Source organism: Mus caroli, chromosome 6 (assembly GCF_900094665.2).
Source record: "Mus caroli chromosome 6, CAROLI_EIJ_v1.1, whole genome shotgun sequence".
Taxonomy (NCBI): Eukaryota; Metazoa; Chordata; class Mammalia; order Rodentia; family Muridae; genus Mus; species Mus caroli.
Genome location: NC_034575.1, coordinates 67737092 through 67763103, shown reverse-complemented (window position 1 = coordinate 67763103; position 26012 = coordinate 67737092). Strand labels below are relative to the sequence as shown.

Genomic DNA, 26012 nt, shown 5'->3' with positions numbered 1-26012 from the left:
GATAGGGGGGGTTTTGGAAGGGAAATGAGGAAAGGGGATAAAATTTGAAATGTAAATAAAGAAAATATCTAATAAAAATAAAAATTAAAAAAGAAAACAAAACAAAGAAAATGAAGAGAAGGGGCCCAGGGACAGCTCAGTGGGCAAGACCCTGCCTGCCTGATACCCAGAGGTCAAGCCTGGAGCCTATATCAAGTGAAAGGAGAGAACTGACTACACAGAGCTGTCCCTGACCTCCACAAGAGTGTTGTGGCAAGTGAAACCTCCCTTCCCCACATCACAAACACACACACACACACACACACACACACACGCACTAAAATACACATATACACACTCTCTCTCTCTCTCTCACACATGCACACACACACACACACATACACACACAACTAGTCAACACATAAAATAGAAAAACCATGCACACGGAGAACCCCGTTTCCTAAACAGCAGCTGTGGAGTAATCTCAATTTCTCATTTGGCAGCACTCGTGCTAGAATAAATTAGTTTAGTTCATAGATTGCTTTCGGCCACACTAAGAAATTAATAAAAATTAAATCAAACCAGTTTCATTTCTATAATGAAAAGCAATTAAGCAATCATTTAGATACTGGCTTGCTGCAAAATTGACAGTTACTCTTCAGAACGGACTTCACAGCTGATGACTTAGCTGATTCAAAAAGCACCTTTTAATGTTCAAACCAAAAGAAATGTGCGCCAGGCACACTGGTGCATGCCTGTAACCCCGGCATTTGGAAGACTGAGAAAGGAGGGTGAAGAGGTGGAGGCCAGCCAGGAATACATGTGTTCCAGGCTGAGAGCCCCCAGCCCCATCTCTCTCTGTCTTTCTCTGTGTCTCATCCACACACATACACAATTAATTTAAATGACTTGGGCATCTTTTAGTATAAATTAGATAATCTTTAAAGATTTATTTATTTTTATGTGTTTGAGTATTTGCATGTATGTATATGCACCATATGTGTGCCCAGTGCCCATGGATGCCAGAAGATATCCTGTAACTAGAGTTAAAGGCTAGAAACCAAACCTGGGTCCCTCTACAAGAGCAGCCAGTGATCTTATCTAGTGAGGTTTCTCTTTAGCCCTGAATTAGACAACATTTCAGAGATTGCAAAGGACACAGTAGCATAGGCCTTCCCTGTTCATAAAGTCTGTCTAAGTTACTTTTTTCTTGCTGTGAGGAATCACCATTATCAAAAGCAATTTGGAGAAGTTTATTTCAGGTCATACTCCATCACTGGTGGAACACAGAGGCAGGACTGAAGCAGAGGACATGAGGAATGCTATTTACTGGCTTGCTCAGCCTGCTTTTATTATATATGCCTGGACCACTGCTTAGAGGCAGCACCACCCCAATGGACAGAGCCCTCTCATATCAATCACTAGGAAAACGACTCCCATCTCTGCCTCCAGAACAATCTCAGAGAGGCATTTTCATCACTGTGGTTCCCTCTTCTCAGCCTAAGTTCAGTTTCTAGCAGAAAAGAGAGAAAGACTGCAGCTTGCTTTCTTTTTCTGAGGAGAGAGGGGTTAGGGTCTCACTGTGTAGTCCAGGTTGACCTTGAATCAAATTCTGAGATTATAGCTATGCCCCACCCATGCCCAACTGAGTTCTAATAAAGCAACACAATTTCTATGAATGTCATGTTTGTGAACAAATCAGAGTTAGTAACTATGAATGGCACACTATACATGTGGGTGTGCACACACTATACATGTGGGTGTGCACACACTATACATGTGGGTGTGCACACACTATACATGTGGGTGTGCACACAGTATACATGTATGTGGGTGTGCACACACTATACATGTGGGTGTGCACACACACCCGCTTTCCTGTGTTGGGTGATAGGATCTCATTCATGCAACCTACGCTGGCTTCAAACTAACAATCCAACTGTCTCAGCTTCTCAAGTGCTAGGATTATAGGTGTGTGCCACCATGGCCAGCTCTAGGTCCTTCTGTTCAAAGGTGTTTCAGCAGACCAGTGTGGTGGTGCATGCCGGTAATCCTGCTACTGTACGGCTGAGGCAGGAAGCCCCTGTGCTGACCAGGGTGAAGGAGGGCTGGGAACACACTTTTCTCCACCAATAGCAGCATTTCATTGCTGTCTGCTGTTTATGCACCTGTCTGTGTATGCACCTGTTTGAAACAGAAATGCTCGTCTCCTGGGGATAACCATGCTTAAAATAAAATAAAACTCTTAAGTTCAAAGTAAGTATAGACTAACAATAGAGTTGTTTGCTCTTTTTAGGGGGAAAAGGGAGGCAGACATAGTGCAAAACCAGAAAGTAGCATGCTGTGTTTAAAGTCCAAGATGAAAGCAGCCATCTAAGTACAAGTTAGCTGCAGACAAGTACACGCTTGAAATGGTCTTCATAAAGGCATCCTAACTAAAAGTCAGATTGCCTGCATGCAAATAAATAAATAAATGCGTGCCCCAAGACACAGAGAAATAAGAGTCAAAAACATTTAGTCTATTGAAACTTAGTTATTGACTGATTGATGGAGATAGGGTCTCACTATTTAGCCCTGGCTTGCCTAGATATCATTATGTAGACCAGGCTAGCCTTGAACCCACAGATATCTTGTTTGCCTCTGTTTCCTGAGTGCTAGGATTGAAAAGTGTGCCACCATGCCCAGCCCATCAACCAAGATTTCGTTTTAAAATTACATTTATTTATTTTGTGTGTGTGCGAGAGAGCATGAATGCTCATGCATGCATGTGCCATGACACGGTGGTGGTCAGAGGACAATTTGAGGTTCTCTCCTGTCACCATATTGGTTTGGATCAAACTTAAGTTTCTCAGGTTTAGCAGCAAGTGCCTTTACCCAATATCTACCGTGACAGCTTTATTCTATTTAGATGTAAGTGTGGTCCAAAGGCTGCCCAGAGACCTCCAAAGAAAAAACACACTACAGAATGAATTGTTATTTATTAAAGTAAAATTTTAAGACAGTCATTAAGGAGCCATAGCCAAATCTCCATACCTTTTCAAGGTTGAAACTATATTTCAATTACCAAAGAAAAAGCAAATCAGATTTCACCTCAGGAGGTCCTTCTGAAAATTTTAAAACACAAGTCTTAGCTACTGATTGTCCAAAAATAGTGGTTCATTTCCTAGGGAGCATAATCTATCAAAGTTCCCAGAGTGAACCTGGTTCCCCAGTCATCCCAACACACGCTCAGACGCACAGCTGTAGGTTGGTTTCGGATCAACATTCTTTTGAGGAAGTTTTGTGGGTGCCCTGTCAACAGGAAGGAGTGGCAAATGAGATGTGTCCCAAGGCACCTGAGCCTTCCTGCCACATGCAATTCTAAATATAATTCACACTATTCGTTCCTCATGGAGCTGTCACTCTCCCTTGTGCACCAGGAAGTTTCACTGACACAGCCAAAACACAACTAAAGCAACACGACACACACTGGTTTATAGACCCCTTCAGATCAGAAAAAGTTCACGACATCAGAACAATCCAGGATGCAATGGGATCTGAACCTACATACTGTGATGTATAATGTTTAATGAGTTTGTACTTTTAATAAAAACATAGTGCTTGTACATACGGGCTACGTGCATATGTGTGCTTGAGGGGTGGGAAGGAGTATACACATGTGTGCATGCGAAGGTCAGAGGTCAATGCTGAGTATGTCCTTCAATCACTCTGGACCTCCTGTTCGAGACAGTTCACTGATCAAGCAAGAGTAGCTGACCAGCAAGTCTTGATGTCCTCCAGACTACACTTTCTCAGCACCGAGATTCCAGGATTAAGCCATGAAACCAGCTTTCACCCCGTGCCAGGAGATCCCAATGCAAATCCTCGTATTCATACAGCAAATACATTTACTTTGCCGGCTTTTTGTGTGAGTGTTGTTTTTCTGTTTGTTTGTTTGTTTTTTCTGTTTGTTTTGCTTACTTTTTTAAAGCAGGGTTTCATGTAACCCAAGCTGGTTTGGAAGTCACCTGGATGCAGCCAACAACGATCTTGAACTCTTAGATTTACGTCTCCCAAACTCTGCCCCAAGTGCAGGGGTCTGGCTTTGTTTGTGTTTTCTTAAGAGAGTCTCACTGTATGACCCAGGCTGGTCTAGAATCATTATTCTCCTGAGTCCACCTTTGGAATTCAGAGATTACAGGCATGCACCACTGTTTCTGGGCTCATACACGTTCTTGTCAGAGGCAGGTGTGTATTTCTGAATTCAGGGCCAGCCCTGTCTCATAATAAGACCCTGTTTCAAAAACAAACAAACAAACAACAAGAAGCAGTTCTTGATGATCCTGGGGATGAAGCCCAGGGGTAGAGCACAGGCCTAGCATGTATAAGACCTCACATTTAATTCTTAGCACTAAAGAGCTTGCCAGGCACTGTGGCAAACACCTGTAACACTAACACTCTGGAGGCTGAAACAGGAGGATTGTAACTTCTAGAAGAGAGTGGACTCCACAGCAAGACTCTCCTGAAGAAGGAAGGGCAGGGAGGAAAGAGAATGAGAATAAGGAAAGATGGAGAGAGGGATGGAGGGAGGGAGGGAGAGAGACACACACAGAGAAACAGAGACAAAGAGAAACAGACGGAGAAGTAAAAATATTTGAAGCAACAACCACGATAAATGTTATTAGCCCTTGGCCCTCAGTACCACCTTCTTCCTGCTCTTGTGACTAACCAGGGCGTGCGTGTGCTGAGCACTTGTGTGCATCTGAGGCAGCTCAGGAGCAGCACTTGTGTGGACTGAATTGTCTGCTCTGTTTAGCAGCTTCACTCTGTTCATCAACTGAAACCAGCGACGGAGATGAGGCTCGGGAAACACCAGACAATTCCTCAGTAAGAACAAAGTAGGCTTTTCACATCAAAGAAAAAAGCCGACAGTACTCGTGATAAAATCTGAGTTTTCAAGTGAAAATTAGAAAAGAAGGTCGGCTGTGTCTGTAGGAGTAAACCTGCAGTTTCCTAGTACTTAGAAGGAGGTCTAAAGGCTAGGTAGGTAGCACAGTAGCAACCTAGCATAGGATACAGGAAAGCCCTCAATCCCAACACCAAAACCCCAACCCAACCCACCCCAACCCAACCCAACCCAGCAGTTTCTAATTAGATCAGTGATGGTAGTGACAAACTGAATCTTTTTCCAATGTACTATGTATTAATAACTTATAGTCTATATTTCCTACGGAAGTCAGAAAACCATGGATGTTTTTATAAAAGGCAAGATGGGCTAGTGGATGTTACTGCACTAGAGTATAACATTTTCACTGCCAGAGCTGGTGAGACGGCTCAGCAGTTAAGAGAACTTGCTGTTCTTGCAGAAGACTGGGGTTTAGTTCCCAGTATTCATACTGGACGGCTCACAAGCACCTCAGATTCCAGTCCAAAGGATCCAACACTCTCTTCTGGCCTCTCTGAGCACTGCACAAATGAGGAACACAAGAGCGCGCGCACACACACACAAATAAAAATAAGGTCAGAGTGGTGCATGCCTTTAAACCTAGCACTCCAGAGGCAAAGGCAAGCAGATCTCTGTGAGTTTGAGGTCAGCAGGTATACACAGCAAGTTTCAAGGCAGCTAGGGCCACATGCTGAGACCCTGACACAAACAAAATAAAAACCCAACAACACATAAAAAAATATTCTTTAAAATATTAATTGCTTTAGATTCAGACCTTCAGATACTTGTTCTGGGGCAGTATCAAACCAAAGCAAAAGGCCACTAAAATATTCCTCCCTTCTCCAAATGACCAATGTATGTGGTCGAATTTTCTTCATATAATTGAAACAAAAGTACAATATACTTTTAGTTTGTTCTCTTTTTTTTTGAGACAGGTCTCATATTTCAGGCTGGCCTTAAGTCATGATATAGCCAAGGCTGGCCTCTATTTCCTCATGCAGGGACTATGGGCATTTGCCATCATACCTGGCAACAATGCAATATATTTAATAAAGCAACTATAAAAATCTAGTTGTCACCAAGCAGTGGTGGCGTGCACTCCTTTAATCCTAGCACTTAAGAGGCAGAGACAGGCAGATCTTTTTAAGTTCAAGGCCAGTCAGAGATACACAAAGAAACCCTGCCTTGAAAAACCCAAAAGGGAAGTGGGGGGAGGGAGAGATTTGCAAATATGTAAAAAGAGTGCCTCTTTCATACTGATAGCATGTTGTGCTATCATGCATTGGGCTTATTATTAACTAGGAAACCTTCTGGAAAGTCTCTCTCCTCCCCCCTCCCTTTCCCCCTTCTCACTCTTGTTTTACTTCCCATATAGAGTCTTACTGTATAGCTCCAGCTGGCCTAAAAACTCATGTAGACCAGGTTGGCCTTGGAACTCATAGAGATCCATCTACCTGTGCAATTTGTTTTAATTTTAATATTATAGAAAGAGATATATAGCTGGGTGTGATGCTATATGCCTATAAACCCAACACTCAGAAGGCTGAGGCAGAAGATATGAATACAAGGCTATCCTAGGATACCAATACAAGGCTATCCTGGGATACCTAGTAAGATAAGACTGTTTCAGAACACACAGAAAAGGCTCCAGGACAGACACACACATTGCATCCAGGCGAGTCTTTATCATACTGCAAGTAACTCACAGCCGAGGTTCAATTTTCAACATCTTCAATGGGATAGACTTGCCAACATTGGAAGGACAACGATAAGGAACATCAAGTATATATTATAACACTGAGAACAATGTCATTAACATATCTATGTATAACGATATATAAGCTATCATCATAAATGATCAAAAACTAGATAATGTATAGCAATCCCCCCCACCCCTCTCTCTCTCTCTTTCTCTCTTTTAATTTTTGGAGGTCTAGAGAGATGGCTCAGCAATTAAAAGAACTTCTTGTTCTTACCAAGGATGAGTTCAGATCCTAAGCACCCACACAGAGTGAGTGACTCACAACCTCTTGCCACTCCAGCTCCAGGAGATACAACACCCTCTTCTGGCTTCTGGATATGCATATAAATGTGCACATGTGTGCTCGAGTGCATGCACAGAGACACAAAACGTAAAAAAATTTTTATATTTATTAATTGACTTATTTGTGCATGTGGGTGGATGAGTTACAGCCATAGGGTGCATGTGCAGGTCAAAGGACAATGTTTGGGAGTCCATTTTTTTTTCATCATGTGGACCCTGGGTTTGAACTCAGGCTGTCAGACTTGGATCCTAGCAGCTTTACCCACTGAGCCATCCCACTGGCCCATGGATATTTTGGTTAACCTTAAACCTGCTATGCAGCTGAAGATGACCCTAAGCGCTTGCTCATGGCTGGCAGGACTTGTTAGTACAGCTGTTTGTTCTCCACTTGGCCACGCCACGCAGCTCACCCAATTTTATGTGTGGATTTTCTGTTTACAAATCCACACATGCTTTGAATCACACAACACACTAAAATTACCTCAGATGTAAGGGGTTTATGATCTCAATTTGCTGATCGTCTTTCACAGCAAGTTTAAAAATAAGGAGGATTCTAGAAGAGCACAAATAAACATGTTTAATGAGAGTAACGCTAATCATGTGAATACCTTTCCTTTTGTTTTTGGCTTTTGAGACAGGGTTTCTCTGTGTAGCCCTGGCTGTCCTGGAACATGCTCTGTAGACCAGACTAGTCTCAAACTGCCTGTCTCTGCCTCCTGAGTGATGAGATTAAAGGTGCACATCACCACCACCAGGCCTGAATACCGTTCTTACATGTTTGGTTGTAAGTCTAGTCTTTAATGGCTGAGCCATCTCTCCAGCCCTTGAATACCATTCTTAAAACTTGATTTCAGTTTAAAGACAGTCAACTTGTTCTTAGTGTTAGTGTTCTTAACCACAGAATCTCACTAGTCTCAAAACACACTTCAGCGTATCATGTGACAAAAAACGGAGCATAACAAACACTGCTCGCTGCTCCAGGTCTAGCGCTGGAATGTGTGGAGATTGCAGGATGTTGCAGGCTGTGCTTGCTGGAGGACACAGGAAGTGTGGTTACAGAAGGGAGGCTGGGAACGGTGTAACTAGTGCCCACGTCCACAGCGTTAATATGTTGTTCTTAAACCCCTCATGTCCGAGTTTGTCTCTTCCCAGCTTGACAATGGCTAGTGAGCTTTGTAAGAGACGACTACTGTGAGAGTGTCCACACTCAGGGAGGACTGATGTGGGAGGAGACAGGTGACTGACTGCAAGTCAGCTGCCGCAACTCTAGAGACAGATTTACTTACAGATTAAAGCTCAGAAGGAGGAGGCGCCCCAGAGGCAAATTAAATACTGAAAAATAGGCTTGTTTCCTCAAGGCCCCTCTTGTATCCTCTCTCCATCCCATCGCACTGGGGTGGGCCATTCCTCACTGAGGAAGAACTCACTGCTAAGGGACAGAGACGGAGTAGTTTTAGAAGCATGGTCTGAATCTGCTGCTCTCCATATTCTAGAGCTCATAACGAGGAAGGACACGTGTTCTACAATTAATAAAGTGTACTGAAATGTGGTGCCTTTAGGGCTGCTGAGATGATTCAGCGGGTAAAAGTGCTTGCCACACAGGCCTGATCTGGTGACTGGACTTCAGTCCCGAGAACCCATGGTGGAAGGAGAGAACTGACTCCACAAGGCTGACCTACAACCTCCACATGTGCAACCTGGCACATGTGTGCCTATGTGCCTGGGTCCTCTCCCCTCCATCTCCTCCACTCCAATTACACACACACACACACACACCCATTTTTAAGTGACTTGGTTTGGACCATATAAAAAAGAAAATTAGGATGTACAAGACTTAAAAAAATGTAGAGAATAAGAAAGCATAGAATTCTGCAACATGGATTTCTAACTAGAAATTTTCAATAATTGTTACTCCTTGGAGATCCTATGATGATCATAAGAAAAGATGATCAAGTTATCCATCAGATAATGTGCTATACAATACAGCGGACACAGTTCCTCAGTTACTGATATGATTAACACATTTAATGCCTACAGCGATCCTAAGAAGTGGGTGCTGTCATCCACCCCATTTTACAGACAGGTGAAGTGACTGTTCGAAGTCTCTACGTGAGGCGCTACGCTCGAGCCTCACAAGACACAGCAGCGATTCTCACTACAACTTGACTATCCTTACCTCTGGCTTGCTGAGGCTAGATGAAACCAAGGAACCAGACCCCACGTCCAAATCCCACTGCTTCTTCCCATCATTCTCGGCATCCAGTGCAGCGATTCGTCCATCTAAAGTGCTAATGATTACCAAGGACCTGTAGATGAAAAATGAACCAAGTTAGAAAGCCATCCAAGACACCTTGCACTTATGTCACCACTGAAAGAAACTTGGTTCTATCAGTAAGAAAGTGGGGAGTCCACTGCCCCTCAACATTTACGGTTTTGCCACCCATCTCTCTCTAGAGCAGGACAATTAACTTCATTACGCCCTTTATCTGCTCAAGTCTCTGATAAAAAGCTCCCAACTCCTAGGTCTCCCTTCCTTCCACATCCTCACCACCATGAAGATGGGAACATCTCCGCTGAATCCTCTCCTCTTCCCATTCCCCACCTCCTGAGATCCATCCCTCCTTCCCCCGAACTTTCTTGTATGTGCACATATGTACATCTGTGTGGAGGCCTGAGCCACAGGGCTCTCCCTGACTCTGCCTCCCCGGGGTCTTGGATTACAGTAGTAGTGCATGACCACACCAGGTTTTTACCTGGGTCCTCATGCTTATACAGTAAACCTTTATTGGCTGAGCCCTGGCCCCTCCCTAAACATTCACTCTGATGCTTGCTTTCCCGGAACTTACTCTAAGAATACTGCTTCCCTATGGAAGAAAGGACATTCCGCTACCATTACTCTTTGACTACCAGGTTTTTATCTCTTTACTACTTCTGGCTCATTTTCTTCCACTTCTCCCTCAAAATTATTAGGACCAGACTGTCCCATCCATCACCGCTCCTAGTGGTCCTGTGCTGACCCTCACAAAGGAAACTAGCTTATTCCTGGAAGAGTTTAGCTGCTGGTGACCTTACATACTTCGCCTCAGTTCTCTGAGTTTTACTGTGTCTACCTTGCACCAGCCCCTCCTGTCAGACCCCTGACTCTATCAGGGCCACATTCAAGCATGTCACAACCACCAGCCCTTCTCCCTCCTGCTCGCTTCCTCTTCTTTGACCCCCCCAACAAACAAACCTAGGATTCAATCTGCTGTAATTCCCTCCAACTTAAAATCAGAATGAGCTAGGCCTGGTGGATAAGTCTATATTCCCAGCATCAAGAAGGCAGGGGCAGAATTCAGAGCTTAAGATCAACTTGGGCTGCACAGAAAGTCTCTGTTTCATAGCCCCCTCTCAAAGAACCCTGAAAGTCCCAATACTAAGTTAAGCAAAAACAATCAAGCAAACCAACTACTCTCTTATACCTACCCTCCAATCCCTTACTTACTTCTTGGTTTGGTTACAACCAAACTCCCACAGTACTAAGGCAGTTCTTACTGGATTCGCTACTGACTTCACAAGGACACTCAGGGCCAGTCCTATACTTTTAGAAACATACTTTTTTTTCTTTTTAACTTTTATTCTTTACGTATCCATCCCAACAACACTTTCCCCTACCCCGACTCTTGAAACATATTCTGTATGTGGTTCCTAAGATAGCATATTTCCTAATTTGTTTGTTTGTTTGCTTATGGAGGCAGGGTCTCTCTAAGTGGCCATAGAGCCCTGGTTGTCCAGGAACTGGTTACATAGACTTGGACAGTCTCAAACTCAGAGACCCACCTGCTTCTCTTTCCTGAATACTGGGACTAAAAGTATGTGTCACCACACCAGGTTATTTTCCTAATTTTTTTTTCTTTTTCTCAAGACGGGGTTTCTTTGTGTAGCCCTGGATGTCCTGAAACTCAATTTGTAGACCAGAATGGCTTTGAACTCAGAGATCCAACTGGGATTAAAAGCCTGTGCCACCACAGCCTGCCTACCCCCACCCAACAGGCAGAGACCATTGCAGAAAACCACAACCAATTAAAATGCAGAGGACAGGAGATCATGGGACCATGTGGTACCTAGTTCTAAGCACTACATCTATACTGTAACTCCTAAGGCTCAGGAATTATTTCAGAAGAAGTGGCAAGTTGCCGGGAGGTGGTGGCGCATGCCTTTAATCCTAGCACATGGGAGGCAGAGGCAGGCGGATTTCTGAGTTCAAGGCCAGCCTGGTCTACAAAGTGAGTTTCAGGACAGCCAAGGCTATACAGAGGAACCTTGTCTCAAAAAACAAAAACAAACAAACAAAAAGAAGTGGCAAGTTTGTAAGAATCTGAGGAACAGGAAGTGTGTTGTGAAATTGTGTCTCTAGAAATATCAGAGAAGCTACACCCCTGAAGTCTCATCAACAGGGCTGCCTAAACAAGACCTGCACAGGATGACAACAGTGGATATGACACACGGAAGGGGGAGAGCTCTAACGATTTCAACCCTAAAGAAAAAGCCACTAGCAACTGGGGACTGCTGAAGAGTGGGAAGAGCTCTCTCACCCCTGCATGTGACTATCCAATACGAAGGTGGTCAGCCCTGACACCCAGAACGAACTTTATATGAACTGGACAGGCTGTATTTACATATTTGGGTTGTATGTTTGTGTGTGTGTGTGGGGGGGGGGAAGTGCAGAACTGGAGGGAGAAAAGGGAACAGGGGGATGTAGTTATAAAAATTTTGAAAATGAAGAAAAATATTTCTTCACTCGTCTATGATCCTCTTTCTCAGTACCATTTTCTGGTTCCTCTTTATCTTTCCAGTCACTTAAATGGCCTCTCCCTAGGCTTAACTACTTTGGTGATCCCAGCCAGTCTCATAGCTTCAAACACACATCTGTGTTGGCAATTCCCTTTTCTTTTCTTTCTTTCTTTTTTTTTTTTTTTTCATGCAATGTCTGCAACCAAACTTATCCCTAGGTCCCAGGGCTGGGGACACAGGGCCCATGAGCAGCAGAACTTGCTGTGGCAGCCATTTGGGCCAGCTCCCATCATGAGAGGATAGGAACTGAATTTGACTTGACTGCAGAAATTCCCAATTTTTTATCTCTGGCTTTAGGCCTCTCCCCTCGACACACATGTCTGTCTTATAATGAAGTTATCTAACAGGCTTCTTGGCTAATCAAAGTTGATACATCCAAAGTCAAGACGACTCTCTGAGTCTGCCACATGTTCAAACAGAATGATGTTTCTCACTGTTAGTGTCTCTTTTGCATGGGTCATACATCCGAGATACACAGCAGAATCTATAAATTGTACACTGGATGAAAGAGTTAAACACTGGTTTCAGCTCAACTGTTCTCAATTCCTGGTTGAACACCAGGAATTCCCTGGGCTTATCTGCCAGCTTTAAAACCCTTGCACGGGGCTCCCAATGGAGGAGCTAGAGAAAGTACCCAAGGAGCTAAAGGGATCTGCAACCCTATAGGTGCAACAACATTATGAACTAACCAGTACCCCAGAGCTCTTGACTCTAGCTGCATATGTATCAAAAGATGGCCTAGTCGGCCATCACTGGAAGAGAGGCCCATTGGACATGCAAACTTTATATGCCCCAATACAGGGGAACGCCAGGGCAAAAAAAATGGGAATGGGTGCGTAGGGAAGTGGTGGGGAGGGTATGGGGGACTTTTGGGATAGCATTGGAAGTGGTGGGGAGGGTATGGGGGACTTTTGGGATAGCATTGGAAATGTAATTGAGGAAAATACGTAATAAAAATATTAAAAATTGGGGGCTGGAGAGATGGCTCAGCGGTTAAGAGCACTGGCTGCTCTTCCAGAGGTCCTGAGTTCAATTCCCAGCAACCACATGATGGCTGACAACCATCTGTAATGGGATCTGACACCCTCTTCTGGTGTCTCTGAAGTCAGTAACAGTATACTTAGATAAAAAACAGCAACAACAACAACAAAAAATATTAAAAATTAAAAAAAAAACAATAGGATTACAATAAAACAGAGCTATATGATTTCTGGACATATACCCTGAGAGTGAAACTACCATAGAGAAAACTGAACATGCACATTAAGTTCTCCATAATTTACAACAGCAAAGAAATTATGTTCATTACCAGATAATAAAAGTATGGTATCAATACACAGCAAAAAAAAAAAAAAAAAAAAAAAAAAAAAAACCTTGCATGGGTGTGGTGGGCTCAGCTGTAAAGATGCTTATGATCTGCCCAACACCCTGAGTTTGATTTTATGGTTATGGGGAGAGTTAACTCCTGAAGGTTGCCACTGATCTTCAAACGTGGGTGCTCAAGCACACAGTGCAGAAGCACATACACACAAAACAAACAAACAAACAAACAAACAGATAAAAGCTTTAAATCTTTTAAAAAGGCCATGCCAATTCCAAATATATGTAACTACGTTCCTGGTTTGTGTGGTTTGTGCATTTGTATTGATATACAATATGCACAAAGCAAAGCTATGAGTTGGTCAGGGGACTAAGTTAACATAACCCTATCTGAAGTCTCTCGCAGTACAATCTGTAAGGTATCTTGGCACACCCATGGTCCCAGCACTCAGAAGACAGAGCGATCTCCAGAAAACCAGCCTGGGCAACATACCAAGTTTTAAGGCCAGCCTGGGCTACATAGTAAAAATCCTGTCTTTAAAAACCCAAAAATACATAAGATAAGTGTAATTGCCAAATTATGTGTTAATTTTCTTATTTTAAACTTTGAAGTCCTAAGTCTTTAATTTGTGAAAATAAAGATCTTGCCACATAACTTCAGATGACAACCCACAGAAAAGGACCAGTCTAGTTCCTTTTAAACTTTCTACCTATTGTCCAAGCTGGTCTAGAACTACTAAGGTCAAGAGAGCCTCACCCCAGCCTCATGGGTGCTCTGTGAGTGTTACAAAACCAAGCCAAACCAAACCGTATCAAACGTTCTGTGTTATAGGCTGGGGTGTGTGACAAGGTGGCTGTCACATACTAGGAGTGCTCACTTTGGCTCCTTCCTCATGCTACAGCTGGAATTAAGATGCATCACTGGGACAGTGTAGACATGAGGGTCTGTAGATCACCCAATTATAGTCACGAGATGCATGCTCGCTGCCCCTGACTGTGAAAGCAGCAAGCAAGCAGCCAGACTCTGCTACAAGCCAAGTGCAGGGATAACAAGGGGACAGAGGTGACACAGGCATGGGACAGAGGGAGGAAAAGAGGGAGAAGAGAAAGGCATTTATCTTCCCATGAATGCACTACTTCAAACATGATGAAAACCCTTAACTTATTCAAGAATGAAAGAATTCGCAGGTAGCGCCTGGGAGTCAGACCCAGTACAGATCTCCATGGCTCTGCCTTTATTCTCCTCAGTTTCACCCAGCTTGAGCTTTTATAATTTTTATTTATATATTTATTTTGCATGTATATGTGTCCCCTGTGCACGTCTGAAGGTGACATCTGGTGTCTTCCTTGGTTGCTCTCCATTTTATTTAAAAACTTTTTTTGAAAAAAAAAAAAAACCAAAAAAACAAAATTTATTTTTAGCTGGGCTTAGTGGTGCATGCCTTTAATCCTAGCACTTGGGAAGCAGGCAGACCTCGGTTGAGTTTGAGGCCAGCCAAGGCTACAGAGAGACCCAGATTCCTGCTCCCTACCCTTTGTCCCACAAAAAGACTTATTTTTATTTATGTGTAGTATGTGTGTCTGTTTGTTTTGTATGTGTAGGTTATATGTTTGTGGCGCTTGTGGAGGCCAGGAGAAGTTGGTGTAACCCCTGGACCTGAAGTTAACAGGCAATTGTGAGCTGCCTGTTATTTCATCCAGATCAATATAACCCAAACTGACCACTAAGCTCAGATGTGCCAAATGGCTTGCAACAGAGGCGGCAAAGAAATCATGACTCCTTAGAACATGATCTGGATCCACTTCTGAAAGCGCTGCTGCTGCTGCTTCTTCTTCTTCCTTTTTTTTTTTTTTTTTTTTTTTTTCTTCCTTCTTCCTTCTTCTTCTTCTTCTTCTTCTTCTTCTTCTTCTTCTTCTTCTTTGGTTTTTCAAGACAGGGCTTCTCTGTGTAGCCCTGGCTGTTCTGGAACTCACTCTGTAGACCAGGCTGGCCTTCAACTCAGAAATTCGCCCGCCTCTGTCTCCCAAGTGCTGGGACTAAAGGCATGCGCCACCACCACCTGCTTTGCAACTTCTTCAGTATAGCAGAGCATGTTTGGGATTCCCAGTGAGCACTGTCCCAGATCTCCCCAGCTACCTCCAGGAAGGGTTTCACAGTGTTCCATCCCCCTTATCAAGGGTCCCACAGAGGTCCCTGCTTCCTGGAGAACCAGTTTTGTACACTCTCATCTGTCATTCCCACAGCCTTCATCTCTTCCTAGCAAGTACTTTCTGTTTGTACTGCATGCTCTTCCTGGAAAACCAAAGCCTACAGTTTTCTCTCCAAACAAACCTTCATGGTACCTATGGTTTGCCATCCCTTTTACCATAGCTCAGCAGTAGGTTCCACCCCTTATCAGGCATTCAGAAAGCCAAACCTCTTCTTACCCAATGTCTTCCTCCCACTTCTCTCCTCACAATGAAACACTTTGCAATCATACATGTAACGCAGATATCACCACCTGCTTTCTCACCCTCTTGAGACATTAAAATCACAGCTATGAACTCTTTTTTTTATTTTTTTAATATTTATTTATTATTATATATAAATACACTGTAGCTGACTTCAGACACGCTAGAAGAGGGCATCAGATCTCATTATGGGTGGTTGTGAGCCACCATGTGGTTGCTGGGATTTGAACTCAGGACCTTCAGAAGATCAGTCAGTGCTCTTACCTGCTGAGCCATCTCGCCAGCCCTGCTATGAACTCTTGATTCTATTTCCGAAGCTGCCTTTACATTTGTTTCTGCCCTGGCCCTAGAACAGACTCGTTGTTCATCAAAACATCTCAAAAGCCTCTCTTGAGGTATCTTCTGGCCCTGGACCATTTCTTTGCTTTTCTGAGGAGCTTGCTTCCTGACGAGAGCTCTGATGAACTTCTCTGCTGTGCCAACTGCTTTGCAGTTTGGCTCCTGTGTACTTTCTTCTGCCAAGCTTGAATCCCCTCTCCTCACACCTCTCCCAATCCATGACAACAGGCACACCCCCCCCCAGGGGTTTCCAGCCTTTCAACAAGGTTCCTTTGTTCATTCAATTTTCACTCTGTCTGCAAATATTTCATTTGCTAAGTGCTTAAGACTATTTTTTTTTTTAATATTTATTTTGTTTGGGCCTATGTGTGCCAAGATCTTAACTGTAGAGGTCAGAAGTTAATTTACACAAGTTGGTTCTCTCCTTTCACCAAGTGGGTTCTAGGAATAGAGATCATGTAGTCAGGGTTGGTGGCAAGCCCCTTCACTGCTGACCCATCTTGGTAGCCTGCATTGTTCCCAGCTTTAAGAAAATAATTAAAGGGCTGGAGAGATGGCTCAGTGGTTAAGAGCACTGACTGCTCTTCTGAAGGCCCTAAGTTCAAATCCCGGCAACCACAGAGTGGGTTCACAACCATCGGTAATGAGATCTGATGGCCTCTTCCAGGGTGTGTGAAAACAGTTTCAGTGTACTACATATGATAAATAAATAGATAAATCTTAAAAAAAAAAAAAGAAAGAAAATAATTAAAACTAATCTAAATATTAAGGGTTTCTAGAAAGCAATAACTATAGTTACTTTCTAAGCTTTGACATAATTTGAGTTCAAAGCAAAGAAATTCACCCTTTTGTGTCTATCTTGTCTGTTTTATAGCCTCTGTATATGGCAGAGGATGGCCCTAAATGCCTGGTCCTTCTGCCTCTGAGTGCTGGGATTATAGGTACATATACTATATCTGGCTTGGCTTCTTAATTAGTGTTTTATTAAATGTCTCATTCCATTACATTATTTAAAAATTCTATAGCCCATAGATTCCCACCAGATCTCAAAGATCACTATGCAGATCCATAGTGATCTGGGAGCTCAGGCTTAGAAATCTTGTTAAATTCACTGTAAACCCACACTGTGCCCTTGCTTGTGTGATTCTGTTGCCTATTGTGCCCGAGAGAACTGCTTTTTTAAATTAAAATTTTTATTAATGTGTGTGTGTGTGTGTGTGTGTGTGAGAGAGAGAGAGAGAGAGAGAGAGAGAGAGAGAGAGAGAGAGGATACACATGCATGTGCATATGGCTATCACAAGACAACTTTGGGAATCAGCTCTTTCCTTCCACCTTATTTTTGGGACAGGATCTCCCTTGTTTCTTCAAGACACTGCATTCCAGGCTAGCTGACCTACAAGTATCTGGGTAACTCTCCTGTCTCCCATCCCATCTCGATGTAAGAATGCAAGGATTTCATATGTGCCACCTCATCTGGATTCCAGAGATCAAGTATAATCGTCAGGCTCTGTGGCAAGGCATCTTACCTACTGAACCATTTCTCTGGCCTTTGACATTTCTTTGACAGAAATATTCTATTTTATTCTGCCTGCATGAATGTGTGTGCACCACATAAACATGCCTGGTGCCCCTGGAGGTCAGAAGAGGGCTTCAGATCACCTGGAACTAGAGCTATGGATGGTTGTGAGCCACCATTTAGGTGCTGGGAACCAAACCTGGGAGTTCTGCAAGAACAGCAAGTGTTCTCAACCACTGAGACTCTTACCCTGACACTTATTTAATTTAAGGACTTAATTATATGACAGTGACACTCTCAATCTCTTTGCCTTCATGCCATTATAAGGATGCCTGACTATCTCCATAATCTAGTTAATTCAAGTAAACAGAGTTTTTTTCTGCTAGACCCTGAGCTTCTCTCTACTCTCAGTACCTAGCCTTGTAAAATAAAGAAATGTTTATTACACAAAGTAAATACATGATGTAAAGGCATTGTCCACATCATACAGGCAGGGAGGCTGAGGAAGATGCAAAGAAATGGAACTTGTCTCGGTAAGCACAGGGCAGGCTTCTCAACCCTATTAGTCTATCAACTCTAAATCTGCCTATTATTCTACTATAATATGCAGCCTTTTTTCTTCCAGAAATGTCATCAAGGTGTCATTTATCTTGTAACCACTTTGATTACGCCCTCAATTTAACAGAAATGACCCGAGGCCAAATGAATGCACAGATTGCCTCGGCTCTGATTGAATTTTAAAGAAGCCCTGGCTCTGATTAAGTTGCTCAGAATATCTACCCACAGACCGTTAGGTTTGCTGGATTCTGGTAGATGCTAAACTCCTTCAAAGGAGTCTTATCTCCTGTGAACAGTCTAACAGGTGACGGAGGGCATTATCTGGATTGAATAATTACAGATTAACAACTGCTTAGTTTAATATTTTCTATTTATTTCCTTCTAGTAAGCATACTTCACAAACATGAGAATGTGATTTGATATATATGTTTTGGGGCCAAGAATTTTCTACCAAAACACACTTTCAATAGAGGAAGTGTGTGTTCTCATAAACAAACAAACAAACAAACAAACAACTAGTGCTGTCTGGCTTTGACTTCCTGGTCCTCATCTACTAAAGAAGCTATCTATCCAAGCTTCCTGTATTTAAGCATATCCTAAGAACAGCCAGGCCTCAAATGAAAACAAATGTAATGCCTAACGCTGTCAACTTCACTCAATTGCTTGGGGATATCAGCTAGACCTTGAAGAAGCTTAAGCAAATTTACAGGAAACAAGAGTAACAGAGAGTCCTTTTAAAGATGGACACATTTTCCAAACAATGGTGGCAGATGCCTATAATCCTGCCAATAGGGAATCTGGAGGCTCAAGAGCAAAAGGCCCAGTATTAGATGGTGGAAGCCAGAAGATCATGAGTTCATGGCCAACCTGGGCTACTTGAAGAAAATAAAAAGATATTTCCATATTATACAATAAAACAATTTACTCAAAAGTTTTACTCACAAATAGAACAGGATAGTTTAAAACTACATATTTACTCCTGTAACTTACAAGTTCTCTACCATTTGTTACTGTAGTCTTCTGTAGGTTTTCTTTCTTTGTTTGCTTGGTGTTTTGGATTCACCTTTGGGCCTCTTTTACGCTACCAATGGTCCCCCAAAACGTTTTAAAACAATTTGTATAGATAGGTTCATATAATATATATGTATACCGCTTTCATTAAAAAAAAGAAAGAAAGGAAAAGATAAAAACAGGTGGAGATGCCAGGTATCGAGGAGCCATGTTCTAATGACTGCTCACAGCAACTGACAGACAGGTCCCTTTGGTAAAACGAACACACAGAGCTGAGGTCAGATAAAGGACAGCCTAGTCACTGTCACAGATATTCAGTCTAGGCATCAGTCAAGTCGAAGGAAACTACAGAGAGGAAAGACAGTCCATTTACTGGCCCCAAGTAAGTTTAGCTTGGCAGTAACTTGTTTGCAAAGTTACATTTAAGTTCTTCTTTAAATCACGTTTTTGGTTAACCTCCAGGGTCCACAGTGGGAAGAGTGAACCCTGACAGGCCTGCATGGCTAACAATGCTCTCTTTCAACACAGTATTTGGAGATGCTATATTATATAAAGGCCCAGTGGGGTTTAAGACAACAAACAAAAGATTATGAATTTGAACATCTGAGGAAACCAGCTTTCTGCACCTTTGGTTCCTATCAGCTCAGTCTGGGAAAAGACAAATGAAAGAGAAATAAAGAGGAATTAAATCATCTTATATTTGCAAAAAAATGTTTAATGTTATTTCAAGCCAAAAACTTCTGTCAGCAGGTGCACAGTGTATCAAGATACCAGGAAATGTCAACTTTAGTAATTCTTTTGTTAGGAAGTATAGAGACCGAGCAAGGAAAAAGGAAATACACTTTGCAATGAGTGTGACAAGCAAGACTAAATTAGTTCTTTATAACTTCAACATGTCTTCAGTGTGAAGATAAACGATCCACTGCAGAAACCCCAGGTAACACTTCCCTGGGCCCAACCCACTTCAGGAAGCAAACAACATTTTGCAGGCCAAACTCACTGCAGGAAGCAAGTAACAGCATTGCAGGCCTAACCTACTGCAGGAACCCTGAGTAACACTTGGCAATTTGTTAACAGGTGTTGGAAGTAGAGTTGGTAACACAACAGTATCCATTTTAGTTAAGTGTGTGACTGAGGCTTTCTTCCTAATTTTCTCAGTGGGGGGTGGGGTGGGGAAATACCATTTACCAGTCTAAAGTTTAGAAGAAAACTTTCTGAGACTGCTACTAGGAAAACAAGTTTACATTTTTGGAAAAGGGGTGTTTATCCAGCCAGTCACATGCCTGAGACACAGTGAACATGCAGGCACCAGGTAAGGTGGATGAAAGCCAATCACAAGAGAGAATTGAATCTCCTATCTTGCTAAGGCTAAGCATCAAAAGACTTGGCACAAAAATGCAGCCACCCCTCACCCCCTTCTGCAAGCTTCATAGTTCTTCACAGCTGTTTGTAATCAACGCTTGGTTAACTCAGCTCTGCCCCTCTAGCCCTCCCCTTGAAACAAACAGGATATTGTTCTATTATTATGGAACTAATATTTTCAGATTTTTGGCTTGTGAAGAGCACTCGGGTAAAACGCTGACTACTTAGCTCCTGTGGATCCGCTTCCCCATGGCTTCTCACTCATTCACAGTCTACGGACTCCACACTACAGGGATCACACACTCTCTCCTCCCAACACACCTCCTCTATTTTCACTTGTGTCTGAGCAGGAGGAAAGTGGTCCTCCTGATTGACAAGCAGATCCTTTGCTGCCCTTTGTAACTCAGATCTCACAGCAAGCCTCCTACCTCCCAGAGCTTCTCTGTGTGTATCTTATCCTTCCTTCCTTTCATTTCCAACCTGTCCATACAGGCTCCCTCCTGGTAAACTACCAGAGAGGAAAGACTGGAGTGATCCTCAGAAAGACGGTAATCCTTACCCTTTGCAACTTACTTCCTTGGTTCAATGAAACTGTTAACTGTGCTCATCACCAAAAATTTCCAGACTCTGCCCTGTACTCCAACCTAGTCAGCTATGTTGCTGCTTTCTGTAAGATTTCCTGGGGCTTTCTTGTGGCCACCTTCTCTGCTTTATAACTGTAGCTATCTGTCTGCCTTCCCTTTAGCTGAAGTCTTTCATGTCCATCTTCCTGGCAAGCATCAATCTGGATGAGCTACACTTATGAGGCATCAGGACCAACATCCCTTACCTTTTCTTCCCAGATTCTCTAAACCTCTTGATGTTCCTGTTTGCTATCATTTTCTGGCCACCAACTCTTGATCTTTATACAGCTGTATCAAGAGATGAGAACTTGCTAGGAACTAAGATTTTGCTTCAACTATCTCTCATATTAGTCCCATTAATGGAATATACTACTAGTATCTTTACCTTGTTTCAGTAAACCTTGTAGCTAGAGAAATAGACCTGACCATTCAAGGTTAAGAATTCTCAGACTAATGTGTATATAAATCGCACAGTGATCTATTACAAGGCAGGTGCTTGGTAGGTTGGGAGGTACTTGACTCTGGAGGTCTAACGTGCTTCCAAGTGATAATGCTGTTAGGCTAGGAATACACACACACACACACACACACACACACGCACCCCAAAATGGTCTCAATATAATTGCTAACCCTCATTCTTCTTGCTGTCTTAAGTCCACCATCTATCAGAATTCTACCCATTTTTAAGAACCAAATCATTCTGTCACAGCCATTTCTTATCTATAAACCTACCTCATCCCTTGCCTTACACAGCATACACCAGCAAACTGTGCATCACCCACGACAGTTCCTTTGTACTGCTTTCTACTGTTCATTTGAACCGCCCTACAGTTAGGACCTTCTGCTTCATCCTGATTGCTGGACTGCGTATTCCTTCCAAGAGCAGAGGCTTCCTGCTCTACCTCCATAACCCCAGGGATAACCCCAGTGAACCTTGGGTTCTGCTCAGCTTTAGAAAGTCCCTGCTGCTGAAGGTGTGTGTTCTAAGGAAAACAGAATAGTTCTCTCTACTTCGTGTAATTTACTCTACACAGCTGTTTCACTCATCTAGGAAGAGTTCATACATTTGCAAATAGATGAAATCATATTCTTTATTACTTAAACATTCTTAAATATAACTATTCAAATGGTGTATGGAGAATTTTATGGCTTGCCCTGTTTAATTCTGGTAATCACTGGGTACCTAGATCAAGGTTCTGATACTTTTTATAATCTATAACTACTATGGTACAAACTTAGAAATGTTCTAATTTAGATGCAGCTCTTAATTTACCTAATGCTCTTTTAGCATTCTTTCTATTAAATAGTGCCACTTTCTCCTCACATGCTATCTGAAAAATACTTTATTAAAGTATTTTACATTCCGTGCAGACTTTGAAAATTGCTTTAAAACTCCTCTTGAATTTGTATGTTTATAAGGCTAAGAAATCCAACTGAAATAAACTATGCTAACCCCCTTTAAATATCACAAAGCTGCTAGGATAAAAGAACCCAACCACACTCCTTAAACTTTAAACTCTAAGTATGTTCGGAAGCTCTCGAGAGTGCTTGTTCAACACGCAGATTCCAGGTTCTTACCCAGAAAAGGTCTGGTTTAGTAAAACCGGGGCGGAGCCTAGAAAACTGTCCATTTAACCAGCATCCCCCTGGTAATTCTGATGCAGGTGTTCCCGCAGATCTCAATTAGAGAAACAGAAAATCAAAACCCTCGACCAGGAGCCACAACAGACTTGTATTTGAAGGATAAATGTAGGCATCTCTTTTGAAAGTCGTTTTACCTGTCGCAACAGAATCAGGACAGAACGAGTCAAGTATTTGGGAGTGGGAGTGTAAAGTGCATATGGTTAAAGCCCGAAAACAATGAAAGCGGGGAAGTGACTTTCTTCCCTAAGCCGGGTGTTGCATTCTCCAGGCATCCCTCATCCTCCTTTGAAGATGCTGTTGCCCTCCCACAGCCAGGACCAGGCAGGCGCTCAGAGTGGGGCAGGAAGGTGTCGCGGCTCTCTGCTTTGTCCGCAGTCACTCGCATCCCTGAGAGGTGCCCCGACCCTAGTTCCCAACCTCTCACCTGCCGCGAGGCCGCAGTTCCACGTCGTCATCGGGCTCCGTCGCGCGTGACTCCTGTTCGCCAGCGGCAGCCGGCAATGCCTCGGCGTCCTCCACGGTCACTTCGGCCGTTGCCACCGCAGGCACCCGCGCGGCCGAAGTCGGGGCGGCCGCTGCCCCTAAGCCAAACACTGTATCCGACGCGGGAGCAAGCAAACTGCGGGCGGGCGCGACCGCCGAGATCTCCGCCGCGCAGCCCAGCAGCAGGAACAGAAGCAGCAGCGGCGCGCGCGGCCCGGGCCGGGTGGCGCGCTCCATCAGCGGCCCGCCCCACACGCAGGCATGGAGACCCTGCCGTCGGCGCCCGCCCGTCTCGCCGCTCGGAGCCTCGGAGCACTGCGAGCGCGCGCCGCGGACCCCGCCGCCTCTCGACTTCGCGCCGCAGCAGCAGAGCTGCCCGGCCACGTCTCAGCCACTGCCACCTGAGTGACAGCCTTGTGCAGACATCGCCCATTGAGCGAGAGTTCCGTGCGTCTGCTCTGCGATTGGTTGCGCGCCTTGCCACTCCGAGCCAGGCAGACGCGTTCCTTGTTGTCAACATTATACCTACCAATCAAATTGTAGTTTTCCCTGTGGCAGTCCGGCCCTTTTCCGGGAACGACAGCCAATGAGAAATGCCCCTCCCCAGAGTCTTCTTAGGCGATTGGTGAATCATTCCAGTTCCCTAATGCCATCTCTGGAACGGATTGGTCCATTCCCCGATTGGCTTCGCCCCTCAAAGTGAGGCGCTGGGAAAAGCTTGGAGATTATTGGTGGAAGTGGATGCTCCTCAAAGGCCTGAGCTAACTGTTTCTTGATTGGTTGGAAGCGGCACTTAGTACGTGGCCGATTCTGAGTGTGAAGAGGACCGTCCCCTGTGAAAGGAAGAAGAGTGGAAAGGAGTCCCGGGTGGCCGGGAGGTGGCTGATCTTAAAGGGATAGATGCTTTTGCTATTCCCAAGCCGAATTTATTTGGAAAGAAGGGATGAGGGTTGGGGGAAAGTGACTGCACAGGTCATGTGTCCTTAGAAGTTCATGAGTTGCCCAATTTGTGGCTAGGAAGGTATTAAGAATTACAATTACAGCTTTGATAGAGATGACAGTGATCTGTAGAACAGATAACCTAGAGCGCCCGGAACGCCTCTTAGCCTGTTTATAAAGGAGGATCCCAGGCCTGGCGCACTTAAAGTAATCTGCACAAGGTCACACAGTCACAAAAATGTATTAAGTCTCCCGGTTGGTTTGGCATGCTTTACACTGCCCTCAGGAGAAATAGAACGTCAAACGGTCAAAGTGGAGAAGGTTCAAATGTTTGACCAAAGCGTTTAAAATTCTCTTAAAGTAGTTGCGAATACCCTGAAGATTTCAGAGCTGGTGTGTGGAAGAGTAAGTAGTCGCATCCTTCAGCAGTGTACTCAGAACACCAACCAAGCACTGGGAAGGTCTTTAATGATGTTGGCAGTGTGTGTACGCTGGTCTCCATCTGCATGAAGCACACTTAATTTCCACTCAGCCCCAATCCCTATAAACCCATTTCTCCCTTTAGTTCTCACCACATTCCTTCTCTCTTCTGTACAACAAATCTCTAAAGCGCCTTGTCTTCCTGTCCTCTCTCATCTCACACACACTGCACAGGCATTAGTACTCCTCAGCTCCATCCAGATTGCTCTGATACGCTCAAATGGTTTTGATAAATTCGAAGAGGAGTCCCGATTTCCTCCCAAGTGTCCTCCACTGTGGAACTCAGCCTTGCCTCTATGAGACATTTTGTCCCTTGTTTTCCTGCTTCCCTACAGGGCAGGATATGACCTTCAAGTTACCCTGTGTTGCTTAGGATGAAAGCCAAGGACCGGAAGTTCTTGCCCCGTATATTAATTCTCTAGGGTTGTCATAGCAAATTCCCTCTAGCATATGTGTTCTAGAGGCTAGAATTCCTCCATCAGGAGCCACCAGACTCGAGTTCTTCTGAGGCCCCTCTTGGTTTGTTAGGTCGCTACTTTATTGCTTCTTCATGTGAACTTTCCTCTGCTCATATGGTCCCTTTCTCTTTTTATTTATTTTTAAAGATTCTATTTTAAGCTCGTATGCATACTGGTACTGTTGTGTCTGGAAGAAACTCTTCCCTTGGAGATATCTGCTACCTATGGCTCTGACAATCTTCCCACCTTTTCTGTGCAAAACACTGAGCCTTGTGGGGAGAGGTTTAATACAGATATCCCATTTAGGACTGAGAGCTCCAGAGTACCCAACTTTCTGTATATTGTTCAGTTGGGGATCTCTTTGTTAATTACTGTCTTTATTGCAAGAAGCAGCTTCTCTGATGAGGGTGAACGATGCTCTACTGACGGTATAGCAATATGTCATCAGTGGTCGCTTTATTGCTATGTCCTTATAACAATAACAATAGATTTGCCCCTAAGTATGTGACTGTCTAGTTTCAGGTTTTCACTACAGTGTCAGCATCAGCTTTGGGTTCTACCTTATGGAGTGGGCCTTAAATCCAATCAAAAAGTGACTGGCCACTCCCAGAACATCGGTGCCACTAATGCGTACATGGACTCAACAGAAACTGACCGCATACAAAAGATCTGCACAGGCTGGAACCAGACCAAATCCCAGCACTGACAATGGGCGGTGGATACAAAGTCCCGCCCCTAAGCAAGACACTATTTGCAAGATAACTGCTGGGAAAGGGAAAATTAGTTTTCCCCAGTGGAGTTTCACTGGGTATATCAGCCACACTCCAGGGCGGGCCTAGGAGTACCTACCTGGTTAAGACAAAGCATATGCTAATTTTTTTGTGCTTTTTGCTTTGCTTTAGAGGTTTTTGTCTTAATTTTTTTTTTCAGTTTGCTTGTCTGATTTGCTTTAATTTTTGGTGGTTTTTGTTTTTATTTTAGAAAGAAAACCTGAAATTGGGTGAGTAGAAGGTGAGGAGGAATTGGAGGGGGGAGAATGCCATTTTAT

The 26012-nt window shown here is 43.6% G+C and overlaps 1 protein-coding gene and 1 non-coding gene across 3 annotated transcripts in view; both read right to left on the bottom strand.

Annotated features, from left to right (window-relative positions):
* Positions 1 to 23535, bottom strand: part of Eif2ak3 (eukaryotic translation initiation factor 2 alpha kinase 3) — a 59475-nt gene extending 35940 nt beyond the window's left edge. For both annotated transcript variants that reach the window (XM_021164677.2, XM_021164678.2), the window contains exons 1-2: positions 23029 to 23535; positions 9124 to 9253 (exon numbers count right to left, since the gene is read on the bottom strand). In XM_021164677.2, the coding sequence (XP_021020336.1) occupies positions 9124 to 9253; positions 23029 to 23324 (426 nt within the window). In that variant the 5' untranslated portion in view covers positions 23325 to 23535. The remainder of the gene's footprint in view (positions 1 to 9123; positions 9254 to 23028) is intronic.
* LOC115031372 lies at positions 11911 to 12046 on the bottom strand. Its single transcript, XR_003837013.1, has one exon. It is a non-coding gene; the product is annotated as a small nucleolar RNA SNORA5 (small nucleolar RNA).
* Positions 23536 to 26012: the final 2477 nt, after the last annotated feature.